At 38.8% G+C, this 18,088-nt stretch overlaps 2 protein-coding genes across 6 annotated transcripts in view; one reads left to right on the top strand and one right to left on the bottom strand.

Moving 5' to 3' along the window:
• Positions 1-14,966, bottom strand: part of LOC149793495 (uncharacterized) — an 88,524-nt gene extending 73,558 nt beyond the window's left edge. The window contains exon 1 of the mRNA XM_089966393.1: positions 14,850-14,966. Within this exon, the coding sequence (XP_089822519.1) occupies positions 14,850-14,908 (59 nt within the window). The 5' untranslated portion in view covers positions 14,909-14,966. The remainder of the gene's footprint in view (positions 1-14,849) is intronic.
• LOC149793496 (uncharacterized) lies at positions 7,050-13,938 on the top strand. 5 transcript variants are annotated; one of them, XM_089967478.1, is made up of 4 exons: positions 7,050-7,698; positions 8,831-9,233; positions 10,801-10,892; positions 12,770-13,938. In XM_089967478.1, exons 1-4 carry the CDS (start codon positions 7,447-7,449, stop codon positions 12,773-12,775), a joined length of 753 nt encoding a protein of 250 aa, XP_089823604.1. In that variant the 5' UTR covers positions 7,050-7,446; the 3' UTR covers positions 12,776-13,938. The 5 variants fall into 5 exon arrangements, with proteins under 5 accessions (XP_089823604.1, XP_089823605.1, XP_089823601.1 ...); XM_089967479.1 differs by lacking the exon at positions 10,801-10,892; XM_089967475.1 differs by lacking the exon at positions 10,801-10,892 and having other exon boundaries at positions 11,562-13,938.
• Positions 14,967-18,088: the final 3,122 nt, after the last annotated feature.

Here is an 18,088-nt window from a genome sequence, read left to right as displayed (position 1 = left end):
ACCGCGAATTTGTCCATCCTCACTATTTGCCGGTCACTAAGTCGTATTTGGACACGGTCAACATTACTATAAAAGGAGATTTGGGACAAAATATTCCATTCACCAAAGGAAAAGTCACGGTGAAACTCCATTTTCGAAAACGGTTCTCTCACGACTCGTAAGTAAGTCATGTATCCAGTGTACCAAGGGGTGGCTCGACAGCGAGGACACGGTTTAGGAGACATGTTAAAATCGGCCTTTCGTTCGGTGGCCCCGGTGTTGAAACCGATGGTGACACGCGGATTGCACGCCTTGAAAGATGCGGCACTGACACAAGGCAAAGAATTTCTCCAAAATGTCATCATCGACAAACAGAACCCTAAAGAAGCCTTCATGAGGGCTGGCAAAAATGTCTTGCTGCAAACGGGTAAAGACATTTTAGGCCAACGAGACACACCTATAAATGCCCTGCACGCTACCGAGTCAGGCATTCAGCAAGGACAAGGCAGAAAGAGACGACGAAGAAGAAAACACCCTTTCACCAGACTTCAAGCGAGAAAGGCCAAGAAAAGAAGAACCGTTCGAGACTTAGACGTTTTCGATTATTGAGAAAGAACAAAAAAAAACAGAAAAAAATGATGCACCGAGAGTCTTGCGCTTGTTCCAAGACGGAACTGGATCTGTTTGCCATGCCCCCCACCATGATGACCATGCAAGAATTTCAGTGGGTGGAATTTAATCCCATCTCCTCACTGATCGATTCCGCTCCCATCGACTTTGAAATCAAAGGACAGCCCGAAGATTACATCGATCTGAATAGCAGTTACTTGTACTTGAAAGTCCAAGTTCTAGATAAGGATGGTGCTGGAGTAGAAGACACTGAGAATATAGCTCCCGTCAACAATTTCATGCATTCCTTGTTCAGCTCAGTGGATTTGTACTTGAATAACAAACTAGTCAGCAGCAGCATGGATACATACCCTTACCGCGCCTACCTGGAAAATCTCTTGACGTACGGAATAGATGCCAAGGATACTCATCTCAATGCCTGTGTGCTGTGGGAACCTGACGAAACGGGCAAGTTCGACGCAACAGATGGAAGCAATTCCGGCTTTGAGCAAAGAGAAAGCAAAATCTTAGAGAACAAGAGTTTAGAACTGATGGATCGTTTGCATTTGGACATGTGGTTGCAAGAGAAATATTTGCTGAACGGGGTGAATGTTCGCTTGAGACTGAATCGCAACAGTGCCGCTTTCCATTTGATGGCTGATCCTGATAAGACTGGCATTCCTAAAAGCAAAATTTTAGAGGCCAAACTCTACGTACGACGCGTGGAAGTGTTACCTAAAGTGGGTAACGACATCAGTCAGACGTTGAGCAGAACGACCGCCAAGTATCCCATACGACGTGTGGAAGTGAAAACGTTCACCATTCCCGCTAACCTGCAATCCATAACCGAAGATCATCTGTTCCAAGGACAGCTACCCAAGCGTTTAATCCTTGGTATGGTCTCGAATTCAGCCTTCAACGGAGCCTTCAAAGAAAATCCTTTCAACTTTCAACACTTCAACGTGAAGAAAATCGAAGTCAGTCGCGATGGCAAGACCTTGTGTACCCGACCTTTCGAACCTGACTTTAGTGACAAGAAGATGAATTACTTGAGATCGTACTTGTCCCTGTACGAAGCCACCGGCCAATTAGGAACCAACACCAGTCACGGCATTACGTACGAGGATTACGCAGGAGGCTATGCTTTGTGGGCTTTCGATTTCACTCCAGACCAAGGCAGCGACGAGGGACATTTCCACCCTATAAAATCTGGCCAGATTCGTGTGGAACTTCAGTTTGCAAATAAACTACCAACGACAGTGAACGTCATCCTGTATGCAGAATTCGATAATACCATAGAAATCAACAGTTTGAGAGAAGTCATTCTAGATTATTAGAAAGCCATGGAAGACTGTTATCCCTCTTTGCCTAGTGGAGAAACTTTAAAGATGGAATGTGAGGAGACCATGGAAAAAGAAGAATCCCAAGACAAAGACGAAGAAGTTGTCACGATGAAGTCAAGATGGCCAGATCAAGAAGCCCATTTAGTCTCCTGTTTTGCCAAACACTTGGTCGACAAAATGACGGAATTGATCAAGAAAAATTGCTATGGATGTCAAAACGATCATGCCAGTCAAATTCAACACGATAAATGCCTGATGTTAAGTCAAGAAGAAAAATTGGACGAGTATCTGGACGAAGCTTGGAGTCTCATCTCGAACAAAGACGTGTTGCACCAGTGGTATAAAGACTTGCGTGAACATTCTTGTCCACCATTAACCACTCAAGAGATCCATCGTATCGAAGCTCTCCTGAATCAGAGTGAGGAAACAGAACGAATAACCGTTTATTCGTCAGACATTTTCAAGCAAAAAGTCAGGATCGAATTGACAACTTATTATTACCTGTGAAGAAAAAACACAAAACAATGGATACCTGGGAACTTTATTACCTTTTGAACCACAGTTCGTATACGTCTTCTTGGAATCCCGTCGTCTGTGCTAAAGATGAACTCCCTCATCGCAAACCTAAAGACCATCAAGCTTACGTGATCAACACGGACGACAGTCATCTCCCAGGAACCCACTGGGTAGCCGTCTACTTTCCTCAAGAAGGATGTGTGGAATATTTTGATTCGTACGGATTGCCCCCTTTGGAAGACGATATCATCGACTTTATGAGAAGAAATGCTCAGACCACCCGATTCAATAATGTGAAATTACAAGGCACAGATTCCTTAGTGTGTGGACAATATTGTGTGTATTTTCTGCATCATCGCAGCCTGGGCTATTCCTTAGTACATTTAGTGACTCATTTCGATCCTCGTTCTTCTGCTAGAAACGATGTGAAAGTAGATCGATGGTTCTGTGACCATTATGCTTATCTTTTGTCTCAAGCTAGGAAACGTAGTGTCCATCAATGGCCTAATGATTTCCAACAGTGGAAATCACAATTTCATTCACAACGTTGTCAGCCTTGTTTAAAGTAGATTGTATTTGAAGAAAAAAATGTTTGTGATTTAAAAAAAATTGTTTGATGTTATAGTGTTGGATTATTGTTAAAAATGTTGTTGTTTAGTGTTAAGTGATTTTTGAATAAAAAATGTTGTGTTTAGAAAAAAATGCCTTTGTCTTTTGTTTAGCTATAAGAATGTTGGATTGATGCTCTTTCATTTCTTACTATCCCTCTCATGAACGTTGCGGCTCGAAAACCGTGTGGGGGATGTTTTCCTTCACGTCCGCGCTTTAACTTTAAGAACCGGGTTGTTCCCAGTCTAGCCATCCATTGTCGACTCATCCTCCTAAGAAGATGTGCTCCAAACTAGCTAAGCTCAACGAAGCCTACGTGAATTTGCATAGGGTCAGACACAGTCTGATACCGAAGCCAGAAGAAATAGAGAATGTGAGAATGTTAAAAATCACTGAAGACCTGATAGAAGAGCTCTTCAGAGAAGAAATGAACAAGGAGAAAGAAGAATGGACAGAGAAGTACAGACTTCAGAGACAGCAGCAACAGCAGCAACAACAACAACAGCAGCAGCAGCAACAACCTGAAGCTGACAGAGGCTTTGTCGATTGTCGTATCGACACCAAAGAATTCTTCTTCTCTTTCCGAAGAAGCAGACCTATTGCCAGAAAGTCTATCCTCAGAGGACATCGCATTCTTAGAAACTAAAAAAAGAATGCCATAGCAAAACAAAAAACAGCCCTTTTCAGGGCTACCCAATACTCTAGAAAAGAAATAACTATTAATTTGCCAATTTGTGTAGGTAGAGTAGTGTGAAAATAAACACTAACTCTTTCTTAAAAAATGTGAGGGTATGTGTTTGTGTGATTGTGTTTGTAAGTGATAAAGTAGGTTGGTGTGGATAGTAGATTAAAATGATGTTTGTTTTTTTTGGGCTGCTTGAGGTGTATATTTGGGGTTAGATTGGATTGCTTTGAGTATGTGGATAGTCCATTGAAGTGATGGGTAGCATAAAAAAGTGAGCGAGTGTTTCTTTTAGGTCCGCGCGTTGTTGTTGTTTTTTTGGTCATGATCTAGGTAAGATGAATTTTATGTTTTTAGGGGGATGTTTTCCTTTACGTACGCGCTTTCAGTATAAATTGAAACTCGTTCGGCAGTCCAGCTACCCTTGTTGATTGATCAACACAGCCAGAAGAATGACTAGCAGAATAGTGAAACTGTTAGAACTCCAGATGCACCTGGAATATGCCAGGCGCATAGTAAACGAACTATCAGCGGAGGCTATCGTAGAAGAAGCAAGAATAAAGAAGGAAGAAGAGGAGGAAAAGAAAAGAGAAGAGATGATGTCGTTTAATATTCCTGAAACAGAGGATTGGGGTGCTGAAGCGAATCATCCTCCCTCTGCGCTCCCCAGAAGAAAGGTGAAAGAAGACTGGGGAAGAAGATGCGTGTGCGGCGCCAGGCCAGGAAGGTGCAACCATTAGATAGGTGCATCTGGAGTTTAAAAAAACAGCCCTTTTCAGGGCTACCCAATACTCTAGAAAAGAAATAACTATTAATTTGCCAATGTGTGTAGGTAGAGTAGTGTGAAAATAAACACTAACTCTTTATTAATAGTGGAAGTGTATGTGTTTGTGTGTTTGTGTGTTTGTAAGAGCTCAGGTATGTTTGTGTGAATAGTAGATTATGGGTTTTTTAGCAAATGTGGAGAGTATAGTTAGGGTTATATTATATGAAATGAGAAAGTAGGGGGGATGTTTTCCTTCACGTCCGCGCGATGTTTGGTCATCATCTAGGTAAGATCCATTTTATGTTTTAGGGGGATGTTTTCCTTCACGTTCGCGCTTTTCGTATAAGAACCCACAGTATTAGTTGTTCAAACCATTCTGCAAAGAATACAAAGAAGATGGCGTCAAACCAAATGGACAAATTACAAACCTTGCAAGACGTTTTAGACAACTTAGGAATAATGGAACAGATGCTATTAAGACTGGTTGAAGACCATTATTCCTATAGTCCCCATCGTGTGAAGATGGAAATTAATAACTTAAGGAAAGCAAAGGACAAGATTAGTGGTGTCATGAAAGAGATCAAGGAGGAGAAGGAGGATGAAGAGGAAAGAATAAGAATACGCAATTGGAATGAAAAAATTGAAAAAGAAGAAGAAAATGAGAAGAGGAAGAAAGAAGAAGAGGAGGAAGAGAAGAAAGAAGAGAAGGAGAAAAAAAAGAAGAGAAAGAGTGTTGGAGATAAAATAAGAAGTTGGTGGAGGAAAAGAAGAAATTAGAAGAAAACCCAAAGGCCCTTTTCAGGGCCAGCCATATTTCTCGAAAAGAGATAGCCTTTGAATTGCCTACCCCTTTTTTTAAAAAATTTTTTTTAAAATTTAAAAAACAAAAATCCCATGTTAAATTCCCCTTGTCCCTAAACAAGCCCAAACTCTATTCCCCATGTTAAATTCCCTTTGTCCGTAAAGTAACCCACGATATTTTGCCATGTTAATTCCCCTTGTCCGTAATCTGACCCACGATTTTTCGCCATGTTAAATTTCCATTGTCCGTAATCTGACCCAGGGGTCCCTGTAATGCTAATTCCCATTGTCCGTAAAGTGCCCCCTTTCACTACTTTCCTACAACCAAAAGTTGCACCCCAATTTTCACGATTTTTTTATATAGGATAACCTGCACAAAGCATTGCCAAAGACATATGTGGCCATGAGCTGAAAACTGCAAATTAACCCAAGTCAGTCAAGTATAGGTCACAGTGCCCTTTAATGTATGTAGTTGGTTCTAAGACAAATGTATAATGTCACATCGTTTAACGATTACGCTAACGGTAAAAACGTCAAAAAATGAACTAAAGTCAGTACAATGTGTAACATGGGACACAGTGACCTATTTTTAAGGTTAGCGTGTAGTACCAATTATAGTACATCATCTCGACAAGTTTCATTATTCCATGTATAGCTGTATTATACAGTAGACGCAACACAAATGTGGACATGAGCTAAATGCAAAATTTTAACAGAAGCCAGTCCAATCTTACATATAAGCTACAATGGCCTTCTTTAGTTGTAAGGTCCGGTTCATTCACCTAGTTCGATGATTCTGGCATAAACGGTGAGACTGAAAGCATGGCAGAGAAGCACGAAATAGGGGTCACGTTGACTTACTTTTGTGATGAGTGTGTAACACTGTTCAAGATATATCACCCCATCTAATTTAATGAATCTTGATTTAACAGCTGTACACAGAGCGCTACAAATACATATTCTGTCATGGGCTAAGCGAACAACTTAACCTAAGCCATTAAAATATGAGCTGTAGGGCACGGTGATATTAGTTTGTGTCAGAGGTGTGGTACTAACAGAGATGCATACAATCATCCAGTTTGATGATTCCATCACAAATCAATCTTGAGCAATAAACTTATAACAAGAAATTTACCAATGTCGGTGAAGCATGAAATAGAAATCACAATGCCCTACTTCTGAAATGGGGCAGCAGTAGTCATCAAGATGCATTCACTCACCAAGTTTCATGAATCCAGATATAACAACATATCTACATTCTTACGTGTTAAACGCAAAAGCTAAACCTAAGGAAGTAAAATGTGAGATGTCGCTTACAGCAACAAATGGTATGGTATTGACATAAATAAATACATTTTTCTGGTTCAGTGGTTCTATTATGAACATAACATGAGCAATAATCTCAAGGCAACAATTTTACCAAAGTCAGCAAATCATAATATATAGGTTATAGGGGTCTACTTTTGTGATGGGGATGTAGCTCTCCTCAAAGTGCATTAGTTCGCCATCTTCTTTGATTTCAGGGATAGCAGAATATATGCAGGGTGAAAAATAAATTTTAGTTAATCTTGAGTTAAGCGCAAACTCTGAACCTAAGCCAGTAAAGTGTGAAATGAAAGTCACAAGAATCATTCTTTGTACTAAGGGTGTTGAACTTGAACTAACTGAGATACACACAATCATATAGTTTTACAAAATTCAATTCTTAAATTATTAACTCAAATAAATAAAGTCACTTAAAACTATTTGCACTAGTGCAAGGATATTTGTGATGAGAGGTGAATGGGTCGTGTTATGCAATTGAAACAAAGCAAGATTGACCATTGGGGGGCCAGCTGAACCCAGGAATGAGGTCACATGACTCGTTTAGCCAATGGAAGATAGTTAAGGAGTATGAATATATGGGTCAGCATCCTTAGCGTCACTTGCAAAGAATTCTTGGAGATACGGGTAGTATATTTAGAGATCATAAATTTTACATTTTTCTTTCTTTTCCTTTCGATCCTTTTAATTGTTCTTGTTTTATTGCACAATTATTTCTCATAATTCTGAGGATCATTTTCTTGCTCGCACTTTGGAAAGAAGAAGGTTAGTAGAATTTTCTTTATGTACATAGCCATCGTTTAAATTTTGGAAAGACAATGACAAAAGCAATCATTATGGGCCATTCACTTTGTAAATGGTTAGATCGGTATTTGAGGTCCGGGACGGATCTTAGACTAAGTCCGTGTGTTAATGTAACGGAAGCTGGTAATGTAAACATGAAGGGTATCGGGGGGCGCACAATCGATAAGTGTTTGCGCCTTGACATGAATGAAGTCCGCTTAAGAAACCCCGATATTGTAATTCTTCTGATTGGGGACAACGATGTAAACGCAGAGACATCGCCAGAGGTAATTGCACATAAGATGGTCGCATTGGCTACGCTTTTACATAAGAAATATAAGGTTAAACAGATCGTTCTGTGTCAGCTTATGCCTAGATTCCCGGCAACGTTACACCAAGTTGGGGTCGCGGGAATACTAAACCATAACAATGAAGCAGCCGATAAAAACTATAAGGAGATGTACTGTCACTTAGCAAAGGAGGTCAATGATATTGTGCGATCTGAAGTGTCTGCTTATCCTTATTTAACATTTTGGGACCATAATAGCAAATTTGCCTTCGATAGGCCTCATGTGAGGGAGAAGTTTCGCTCAGATGGCATTCATTTGTCCCCTAAAGGACAGTGGCACCTTTATAAGTCACTTCGGGGAGCTCTTCTCAGTGCATGTTATAAAATAACGCACAATCATTCAACGATAACTAGGCTAGGTTAGCTCTTGTACTAATTTTGCTTTCAATTTTATTTGTATCTGCCCACAAAGGGAGATATCAGGGCAGGTCCCGTACCTGTTCCTTTGTTTTTCGTAAACAACCTTAGTGTCTGCCATTGTGGAGGCACTGGGTCAGGTCCCGTACCTGATCCTTTTGGGACTTGTTCCTGGCAAGCCACTCAGTTCTACATAATAGGGGTTCCCCTTAATATATTTGGTGCCCCCCCCCCCGTTAAATGATTATATACCAAATCCTTGTTCGTAAGTATTAATTATTTCACAAGGGGTCCTTTTTGAGTGGCTTCCTGGAACATGTTTCAATATCTTTTGTTATCTGCTCACTTTGGGAGATAACAGGCCAGGTCCCGTACCTGTCCTCTTTTTCTTTTGCACTTTTGCATCAGCCGGTTGGCCTGATAACAGGTCTGGTTGCATACCAGACCGCCACCTTCTATACATAAGCCATTTTGCTAAGGACAAAGGGTTTATATATATATATGTATATATATGTATGTATATTTGTGTCTATCAATGAAGAAATTATATCAGGTAACCTTACATGCATTGGTTTGCCAATGATAATATGTTTGTGCAATTTTCATTAAATAATAACATGCCTTGTGCATAGGACCATGCGTGGTAGTCCATTTTACTTCTTTCTTACTATTTACTATTATGTTTAATACATTCATTTTTCTAACCTAACCAGATCATGCCACCCAAGCGCAAAGCATCAGCAGGGGTTGAACAGGCTGTAAAGAGGGTTCAGTCATCTGGTTCACGGATTAGAGCAGTTGATCGCCAAAAACAGCAGCATGGAACGGAAGCAACACATGCAGATACAGTAGACCAAGCTACCATTGACCGGATAGCACAGCAGGTAGTACAGCAGATTACACCTGTGATCACTGTGCAAGTGGACAGAAAGCTGGACCACATCTTGGAGATACTGCATGGGACCACTAGTCCACAACAACCTGCCATGTTGTCGCAGGAAACAGAGCAAGGGCCATCTGCCTCCTCAAGAGCCCAAACAGAAAGAAATGTTGAAACATCCGTTGGGGGAAGCATTGCACAGGCTACCTCAGCCTTAACTGGAGTCTGTCATACAGGTATAGGTACTCTGAGTGATTTATTAGCACCTATTAACATATTAGATACACACAGTCAGTCCAACTTTGTAAGCACATCAATTGATATAACTGCCTCTATAACTGATAAAATTAAGCGGCAGATTTGGGCTGGGACATACATAGATTTTCAAAATCTCCTTTCGACATCCATGGACAATACATATAGATTACAGTGCAATATCACTTCAAACACATCTGAATTTAACCTAGTCCCCATGGCCAGGAAGTCCCCACTCTCGATCAATCAGTGGTTGACAGCATGGAACAGATTTGCTACAGTAATATGCATGAAATCCCCTAGGTTGAGCACAGTGTTATCTCACCACATGGAAATCGTCATGAAGTTGTCTGAGCGCAGGGCTCATTGGAGATACTATGATGAGCAGTTTCGTCGCATGATAGAGAGGGGAGAGGCAAAGTGGGGTTCCACCCACCTTGAACTTTACATGCGATCTGTTCTGGACAGCATTGATGACAGGACTGCCACCAGCACTGCCACATTACCGTCTGCAGTCTCAAAATCAAATCCCCCAAAAGGGGCCTGCTTTAACTACCATAAGGGGCTGCAGTGTTTGGCAGGGCTAGCTTGTAAATACCAGCATAATTGTTTCAATTGCTTGGAAGCCCATCCGTTCAGCAAATGCAAACTGCCCATTCAACACCCATTCAAATTATTGCCAAAATATGCCCCAAAACAAGCTAGAACTGACAGCATGCAGCCCTTTCGTGGTAGCTACAAACCTACTCAGTCCCAAGGACCTACATCAAACTCCCTTCAACACAGCCAGCAAGGAAAAGGGGAACTGCGAAAACAGTAAGCTTCCTACTCCTGTTAAAGCTGAAAGGTTACAACATTGGTTGAAAGGGTACAACACTGCCATGATACAAATTTTGATACATGGGTTTATATTTGGATTTAAAGTGGGGCACGAGGGTTCTCTGTCCCCATTTCAATCACATAATCTGAAATCAGCCATACAAAATCCACAGATCGTGCAAGACAAAATAGACAAAGAGCTTGAGGCTGGCAGGTTTGCAGGGCCTTTCAAGAGCCACCCTTTCTCGCTATTTCAGATATCACCACTTGGCTTGGTTCCAAAGAAAACACCTGGTACTTTTCGCATGATTCACCATTTATCACATCCTCCAGGGTTTTCTATAAATGATGGTATATCCCCAGAAAAAAGTGTTGTTCAATATCAAACTGTGGAACATGCTATTGCAATCATTAAAAAACTTGGTAGAGGTTGTGTTATGGCAAAAACTGACATAGCTAGTGCCTTCAGAATTGTTCCACTTTGCCCGACTCAGTATCATATGTTTGGCTTCTCTTGGAATGACCTATATTATTATGACAAGTGCCTTCCCATGGGCTGTAGCTCCAGTTGTAAAATCTTTGAATATTTAAGCACTGCATTACAGTGGGTGGCGGGACACAAATTGGGCATTGGTCACATGGTACATGTTTTAGATGACTTTCTTCTGTTGGAATCAAACTATAACACCTGTAAGGAGAAATTAGACCAATTCTTAATTCTTTGTGCAGATATTGGGGTTCCCATGTCTGAGGAAAAAACATTTCTTCCCAGTACAACATTGACCTTTTTGGGCTATGAAGTGGATACAATCAAGATGGAGGTAAGACTTCCCATAGATAAACTCCAGAACTGCTACAGTCTGATAACACTCTGCCTACAAAAAACAAAAATGACGCTCCTTAATCTCCAATCCATAATTGGTACACTCAATTTTGCATGTGCAGTTGTCCTGCCAGGCAGAGCTTTCTTGAGAAGGTTGATTGATCAGACAGTGGGTGTGTCAAAACCACATCACTTCATACGCATTACGAAGGACGTTCGGGCTGATCTGCAGCTGTGGTACACATTCCTAAGAGAATTCAATGGTAAATCTTTATTCCTCCCTGATCGCTGGCTGCACTCTGATGCCATTCATTTGCACACTGATGCATCAAGCACAGTTGGCTATGGCGGTGTACTAGGCAGCAAATGGTTCTATGGCACATGGAATAAAGAATGGCAAGCGCTAGATATCACAGTCCTTGAGCTATATCCAATTGTTCTAGCCATCAAAATTTGGGCTCCTCAACTTGCAAACAATTGCATTTACTTTCACACTGACAACAAGGCATTGGTTGATATTGTAAATAAGCAAACCTCAAAGAACCCTTCCATTATGTACCTTGTTAGAGACCTGGTCCTTGCATGCCTCAGATACAACATACTATTTCAAACCTGTCACATCGGGGGGAAGAAAAATGTTCTGGCTGATGCTCTTTCTCGATTGCAGGTGCACAGATTCCGGACCTTGGCTCCACATGCAGACCCAGAACCAGTGTCAATACCGGCACTTCCCAACTTGATTCACTAACAAACACACTTGATACGCTACTGGATAGTACATTGACACGAATGTCAAAAGCAGCCTACCGATGCAGCTGGAACTTATATCGAGCTTTCACTGCAGAATATACATTGGAAACCTCAATCCCAGTCTCTCAGGCTAATATGGCACTTTTCTTCTCTTATCTGGTGAACAAGCACTATGCCTCAACAACAATATCCTCATATGTATCTGCCATTGGGTTTGTACACAAAATCAATAATTATACAGACCCTACAAACTCTTTTCTAATACAGAAACTGCTGCAAGCATGCCACAGAAATAAAGTTTCTTGTGATGTGAGATTGCCAATTGATAAGTGTATGTTAGAAAAACTTATCCACGCTACAACTTGCACTATAACTTCTTGGTACAAACAGCTCCTATTTCGAGCTATGTTTTCCTTGGCATTCCATGCCTTCCTGAGAATTGGGGAGATCACAGTGCAGTCCCTGAGCCTCCATAACCCTAATCTGTTGCACATTGATCAGTTGGCTCTTGATCACCATTCCATCACTCTGATATTTAACACCTTCAAACACAGTCAGGGTCAGAAGTTCACTTTAAAAATTAAAAAAAACAATAATACTGCAGTGTGTCCGGTCTCAAATCTCCAGCGATACATCCAAAAGCGAGGTATGGGTCCAGGCCCAATATTCATGTATCTTTCAAACACACCTATAACTCGGGCAGAATTCAATGCACAGCTAAAACTCGCTCTGCAGTTCTGCAGATTTGATCCAAAATGCTTCAAGAGTCATAGCTTTAGAATCGGAGCAGCAACAACTGCTGCTGCGCAGGGCTTGTCCGATAGTCAGATTCGTGAATTTAGGGCGATGGAAATCGGATGCTTTCAAACGATATATTAGATGTTCTGAACGTCACTCCAACCTCTAATTTCTTTTGGGGTTTCAGTTAAGTTTGCACACAAAGAGGTATGAGGTGTTCTCAGTTACATTTTGTTTAAAATCCATCTTCAAGTAAATTTTCCATCATAATCATAACCTGGGTAAATATCAGGTTCGCCACTAATCCCAACATTATATATAGATATGTTATATCACATTATTTTCATGTCACATAAATACTTGCGCAAACATTTCTTTCCATTTCAGGTCTAGTGCGTTCACAGACCTAAACACTCTGTATAATCACATTAGAATAGCAAGTGGGTTCACTGCTGATAAATATGACAGGAAAAGTACACACGATGAAACCTCAGCTGAAGTCAAGAACAATATAACTTAAACATGAATATAACAGCATTGATATTTGTTCACTAGTTGCAATCTTCACAGTTGGCACTTCTATCATTCTCATGTGGGAGTCACAAATGTCGGGGAGCAGGCTGAGAAAGGCACGGTTGATGCGGGCCACTGTCCATTTTGGGGCTGCACAGGCCCCATGCAAAGTGGGTGACTTGCATGGTTCCTGTGTTATGGCGGTCTCAGCTCCCAAATGGATTGTTTTTTGGTTTGATGGTTACAAATTTACATTCAGGTCTGAATTTAAACTATGTAGTTTATCACATACTATGTTAAAGTAATTTTGTAAATAACCTTATGCATGTTAGATCATATGAATATATTATTATTTTCAATACAATTGTCACTTATGTGGCCTGCATCAACAAATCGTTTTCAGTGTTATTCATTATGTTCAAATTCTTACTTTCCTCCTTAATTTTGTTATCCTCTCACACACACTTCATCACAAAACTATTTGCACTAGTGCAAGGATATTTGTGATGAGAGGTGAATGGGTCGTGTTATGCAATTGAAACAAAGCAAGATTGACCATTGGGGGGCCAGCTGAACCCAGGAATGAGGTCACATGACTCGTTTAGCCAATGGAAGATAGTTAAGGAGTATGAATATATGGGTCAGCATCCTTAGCGTCACTTGCAAAGAATTCTTGGAGATACGGGTAGTATATTTAGAGATCATAAATTTTACATTTTCCACCACCACCCCACCAACCGCCTTGGGTTATAGCTCCCTAGGTGGTAGTTAAATTTGATAAAATAATTGTAGACAGGTTATATCATTTGACGTAACTTGTTTTAGCGTCATATGAATTTTTCAGCAGTAGGCGGTCTCAGCTCCCAAATGGATTGTTTTTTGGTTTGATGGTTACAAATTTACATTCAGGTCTGAATTTAAACTATGTAGTTTATCACATACTATGTTAAAGTAATTTTGTAAATAACCTTATGCATGTTAGATCATATGAATATATTATTATTTTCAATACAATTGTCACTTATGTGGCCTGCATCAACAAATCGTTTTCAGTGTTATTCATTATGTTCAAATTCTTACTTTCCTCCTTAATTTTGTTATCCTCTCACACACACTTCATCACAAATATCTAACAAACGAGTTTTGTCCATAGTTTTCTATACCAAAACAAACTTGCAAAGAAATAAAAAAAATTATTAGACTATATTATAGTTTCGTTCCTTTAGGCACAGTCACAAACATCACCTATTCATTTATTAATCAAATGATCAAAGAAGGTCACCTAAGCAAAACCGAATGCAAATAAATGACATAAACACAGAAAATATATAGCTATTATTTGGTGGTAAAGGTGATGTCAGTAGTCTCGAACGAAGTAGAGACTCAGCAAATCGCCATTAGTTTCTATTACTGATTAACTTGTGTCAGTTACTTCCCTTGATTGCATCTGTTTATAGCGTCAGTACAATACATGCAAATTAATTAAACCTTAAACTTCACAACATGGCATAGTAACATTATATATAAGTAAGTAAAAGGTTTAAATGTTGTAAGTACGTTTGAAGTACAAATGTCAAAGTTTAGATTAAGATATTTTTCAACAACTATCGGTTATGACATATATTACGCTCTAATAATGGTTTTACAATATAAAGGTGAAACGGAACAGTGATACCATCTCTCTTGAATGTATGTTAAAAACAGAACAAGGTTAAATTGAGAACAAAAACCCGAAAGAAGGTCGCTGATTTTATATTGTCGATTTAGCCACAAATACGTAGTACTCGTTACCAATAACATTTCAGACCAATTTCTGTGTTTCGTCTTAACATGTTCAAATCATGACGTAATCAACGAAAACTACAAAGCTGTACAATTTACTGGCAGCCATTGCAACTGAAAAGGGCGTACTAAACATGTTTAAATCATGACATAATAAACGAAAACTACAAACCTGTACATTTTCCCGGCAGCCATTGCAACAGAACAGGGCGAATATAATAGACGTGTCATGTGTACAGTTGGCAACTGTCCAACAGGATAATTTTATAACAGGGAAATAATAGATGTTGCAGTAGCTCCAACCTCAGGGCAGCGGATCACTACCACCTACCCACCCCCAGGGTTGGCGGTTTGGTTATGATTATTCCAAGCTAGCCTACAAGTACAACTTTTAGCTGAGGAGGCCGCGAGAAACTTGCTTATATATATATATATATATATATATATAAATATATGCACGCTCAGGCGATCACCATAACCTACGCTAAAATCATAGCAAACCACGAAAGATAGATTAGTTGCGTTAGTGTGATTGAGTGAAAGACAGCATTAATACAAGAGGAAAATTTGTTTATACCTGAAGTGTGAAAACATGACAGGTGTTTACATCGTTTACTTAAATACTAAAGACGATATCATTACCAACCCTCTTTGTCGCCCCATTTTCAAGTGCGATGTAAATAGCGGCTGTTGCTCGGGAGATTTGACATTGGAGTACTTAATACTATGAAGACTCTTGTTCACTGATCTTCAGAAATGAATCAATGTTATAGGCTGTGTCAGTCCATTACTTGATCACATGAATAAGATATTTAAGTTCTTCATTTTTTTTTTTTTTTTATTACTAATTCCAGCAAAATCTATCTTGTTTTTCCTTGTATTTATATGTTGACAATACAGAAACTTTAAATGATTATACCAGTAACAATTTACAAACATTCAGTACTTAAGGCTGGGACATCGAAACCAGGGAACACGAGAGACCTAGTGGTCTAAAACGATTGCCATACTAGCCGCCATGTATAGCCTATTGTGTGCTGACAACTTGTGATAAATCCACAAAAAACGTCCAAACCAATAACCATGATGTGACTGGCTGCCTGATTCATGAACTATAGTCCCTAATACAAATGTGTAACATAATATACCACGGTGATATTAAATGTTACCTCCCCATCCAATTAACGAACTTGATATTTATTTTCCTATTGATGATATGTAAATTAAACAAATTGTCAAAATTGATTTTGAAGAGAGCATTGTTATTTAAATTATTGCTATTGAACTGTTATTGAACTTAAACTTAACTGATAATATAAACACATTTTTTTTACTGTGGTATAAAGCTATGTAATTTACTGTGGTATAAAGCTATGTAATTTCTACAATTATATATATATATATATATATATATATATATATATATATATATATATATATATATCAAACTGAGGCTCATATTAGTATGTGTAGGTATGTGATACACTGAATATTACAAAATACTGAATACAAATAATATAAAATTCTTATCATTTCTTCCTCTTGGAATTCTTGATTATATTACATACTCCGTGTCGTCAAGATAAAGCTAAGTATTCTTGTCAAACAAAAAAAAAATCACAACACTATTCAGACAATGTATTTGGAGTGCCTGTCAATCAAACACATCACAATAACAGTCAGCTATTCTTATTTTGGTACAAACAATCACCTACAATCTATTATGCAAAATACAATATTGAAATCCCATATTTAAAGCTAGCTTTCAAACACAGGGAACTGAAATAGGGGCATCCTAACTGGACAGTTAGCTGGGAGTCTAAAAGCAATTAATTTTGACATGAATGAAATTCACTCTTGCTAATAACAAGTTGATGACAGATTCATGTTACTTTGATTTTGTATTCTGGCGGCAGCTATCGGTCATCTCATTATAATGAAGTTTTATATCAAGAAGTTTGCACATCATATAAGGAAGAAAGCACAGCATATAATGAAGTTTGCACATCATATAAGTACAAAAGCACAGCATATAATGAAGTTTGCACATCATTTAAGTACAAAAGCACAGTATATAATGAAGTTTGCACATCATATAAGTACAAAAGCACATCATATAATGAAGTTTGCACATCATGTAAGTACAAAAGCACATCATATAATGAAGTTTGCACATCATATAAGTACAAAAGCACAGCATATAATGTAGTTTGCGCATCATATAAGTACAAATGCACAGCACATAATGAGGTTTGCGCATAATATAAGTACAAATGCACAGCACATAATGAAGTTTGCACATCATATAAGTACAAAAGCACAGCATATAATGAAGTTTGCACATCATATAAGTACAAAAGCACAGCATATAATGAGGTTTGCGCATAATATAAGTACAAATGCACAGCACATAATGAAGTTTGCACATCATATAAGTACAAAAGCACATCATATAATGAAGTTTGCACATCATATAAGTACAAAAGCACAGCATATAATGAAGTTTGCACATCATATAAGTACAAAAGCACAGCATATAATGAAGTGTGCACATCATATAAGTACAAAAGCACAGCATATAATGAGGTTTGCACATCATATAAGTACAAAAACACATCATATAATGAAGTTTGCACATCATATAAGTACAAAAGCACAGCATATAATGAAGTTTGTACATCATATAAGTACAAAAGCACAGCATATAATGAAGTTTGCACATCATATAAAGAAGTTTGCACATCATATAAGTACAAATGCACAGCATATAATGAAGTTTGCACATCATATAAGTACAAAAGCACAGCATATAATAAAGTTTGCACAACATATAAGTACAAATGCACAGCATATAATGAAGTTTGCACATCATATAAGTACAAAAGCACAGCATATAATGAAGTTTGCACATCATGTAAGTACAAATGCACAGCACATAATGAAGTTTGCACATCATATAAGTACAAAAGCACAGCATATAAAGAAGTTTGCACATCATATAAGTACAAAAGCACAACATATAATAAATATTCTCATCTTAAGACAGCTCTGGCGTTCTGCCCAAAATATATACAATGTTACACAAGGGATTATCACGTATCCTCGAGATCTCGTTTTGTGACAGTAGAGTATAAATAATGTAATCAGATAGGCGTGGTAATTTAGCAGTTCGGGTTGGTAGCGATAGGTTAGTTACATGCGTGAGCAATCGCATAAACATAAAGCCGAATTGTACTTAGAAACCGATATAGCATATATGTATGTTAAGGATAGTCGCCCGAGTGGACCATGGCCCCCATACTCACCCCCTGGCCTTAAATCCTGCTTGCACTCAATATTGAAGCAAAACAATTATAGTAACAATTTTTTTAAAAAAATTCCTCAAATAATTAGTCGTATAGAATTAGAGGG

This window comes from Sinohyriopsis cumingii, chromosome 8 (genome assembly GCF_028554795.1).
Source record: "Sinohyriopsis cumingii isolate HCF-2022 chromosome 8, ASM2855479v2, whole genome shotgun sequence".
Taxonomy (NCBI): domain Eukaryota; kingdom Metazoa; phylum Mollusca; class Bivalvia; order Unionida; family Unionidae; genus Sinohyriopsis; species Sinohyriopsis cumingii.
The sequence above is the reverse complement of the archived record's forward strand: the minus strand, read 5'-3'. Positions and strand labels throughout refer to the sequence as shown.

Coding starts and splice junctions, on each gene's coding strand:
- LOC149793496 (XM_089967475.1), top strand. CDS start 7,447: ATGACAAAAGCAATCATTATGGGCCATTCACTTTGTAAATGGTTAGAT. Junction 7,699..8,830: donor ACGCAGAGACATCGCCAGAG/GTAATTGCACAT, acceptor TAACCTAACCAG/ATCATGCCACCCAAGCGCAA. Junction 9,234..11,561: donor AACTGGAGTCTGTCATACAG/GTATAGGTACTC, acceptor TCTCGATTGCAG/GTGCACAGATTCCGGACCTT.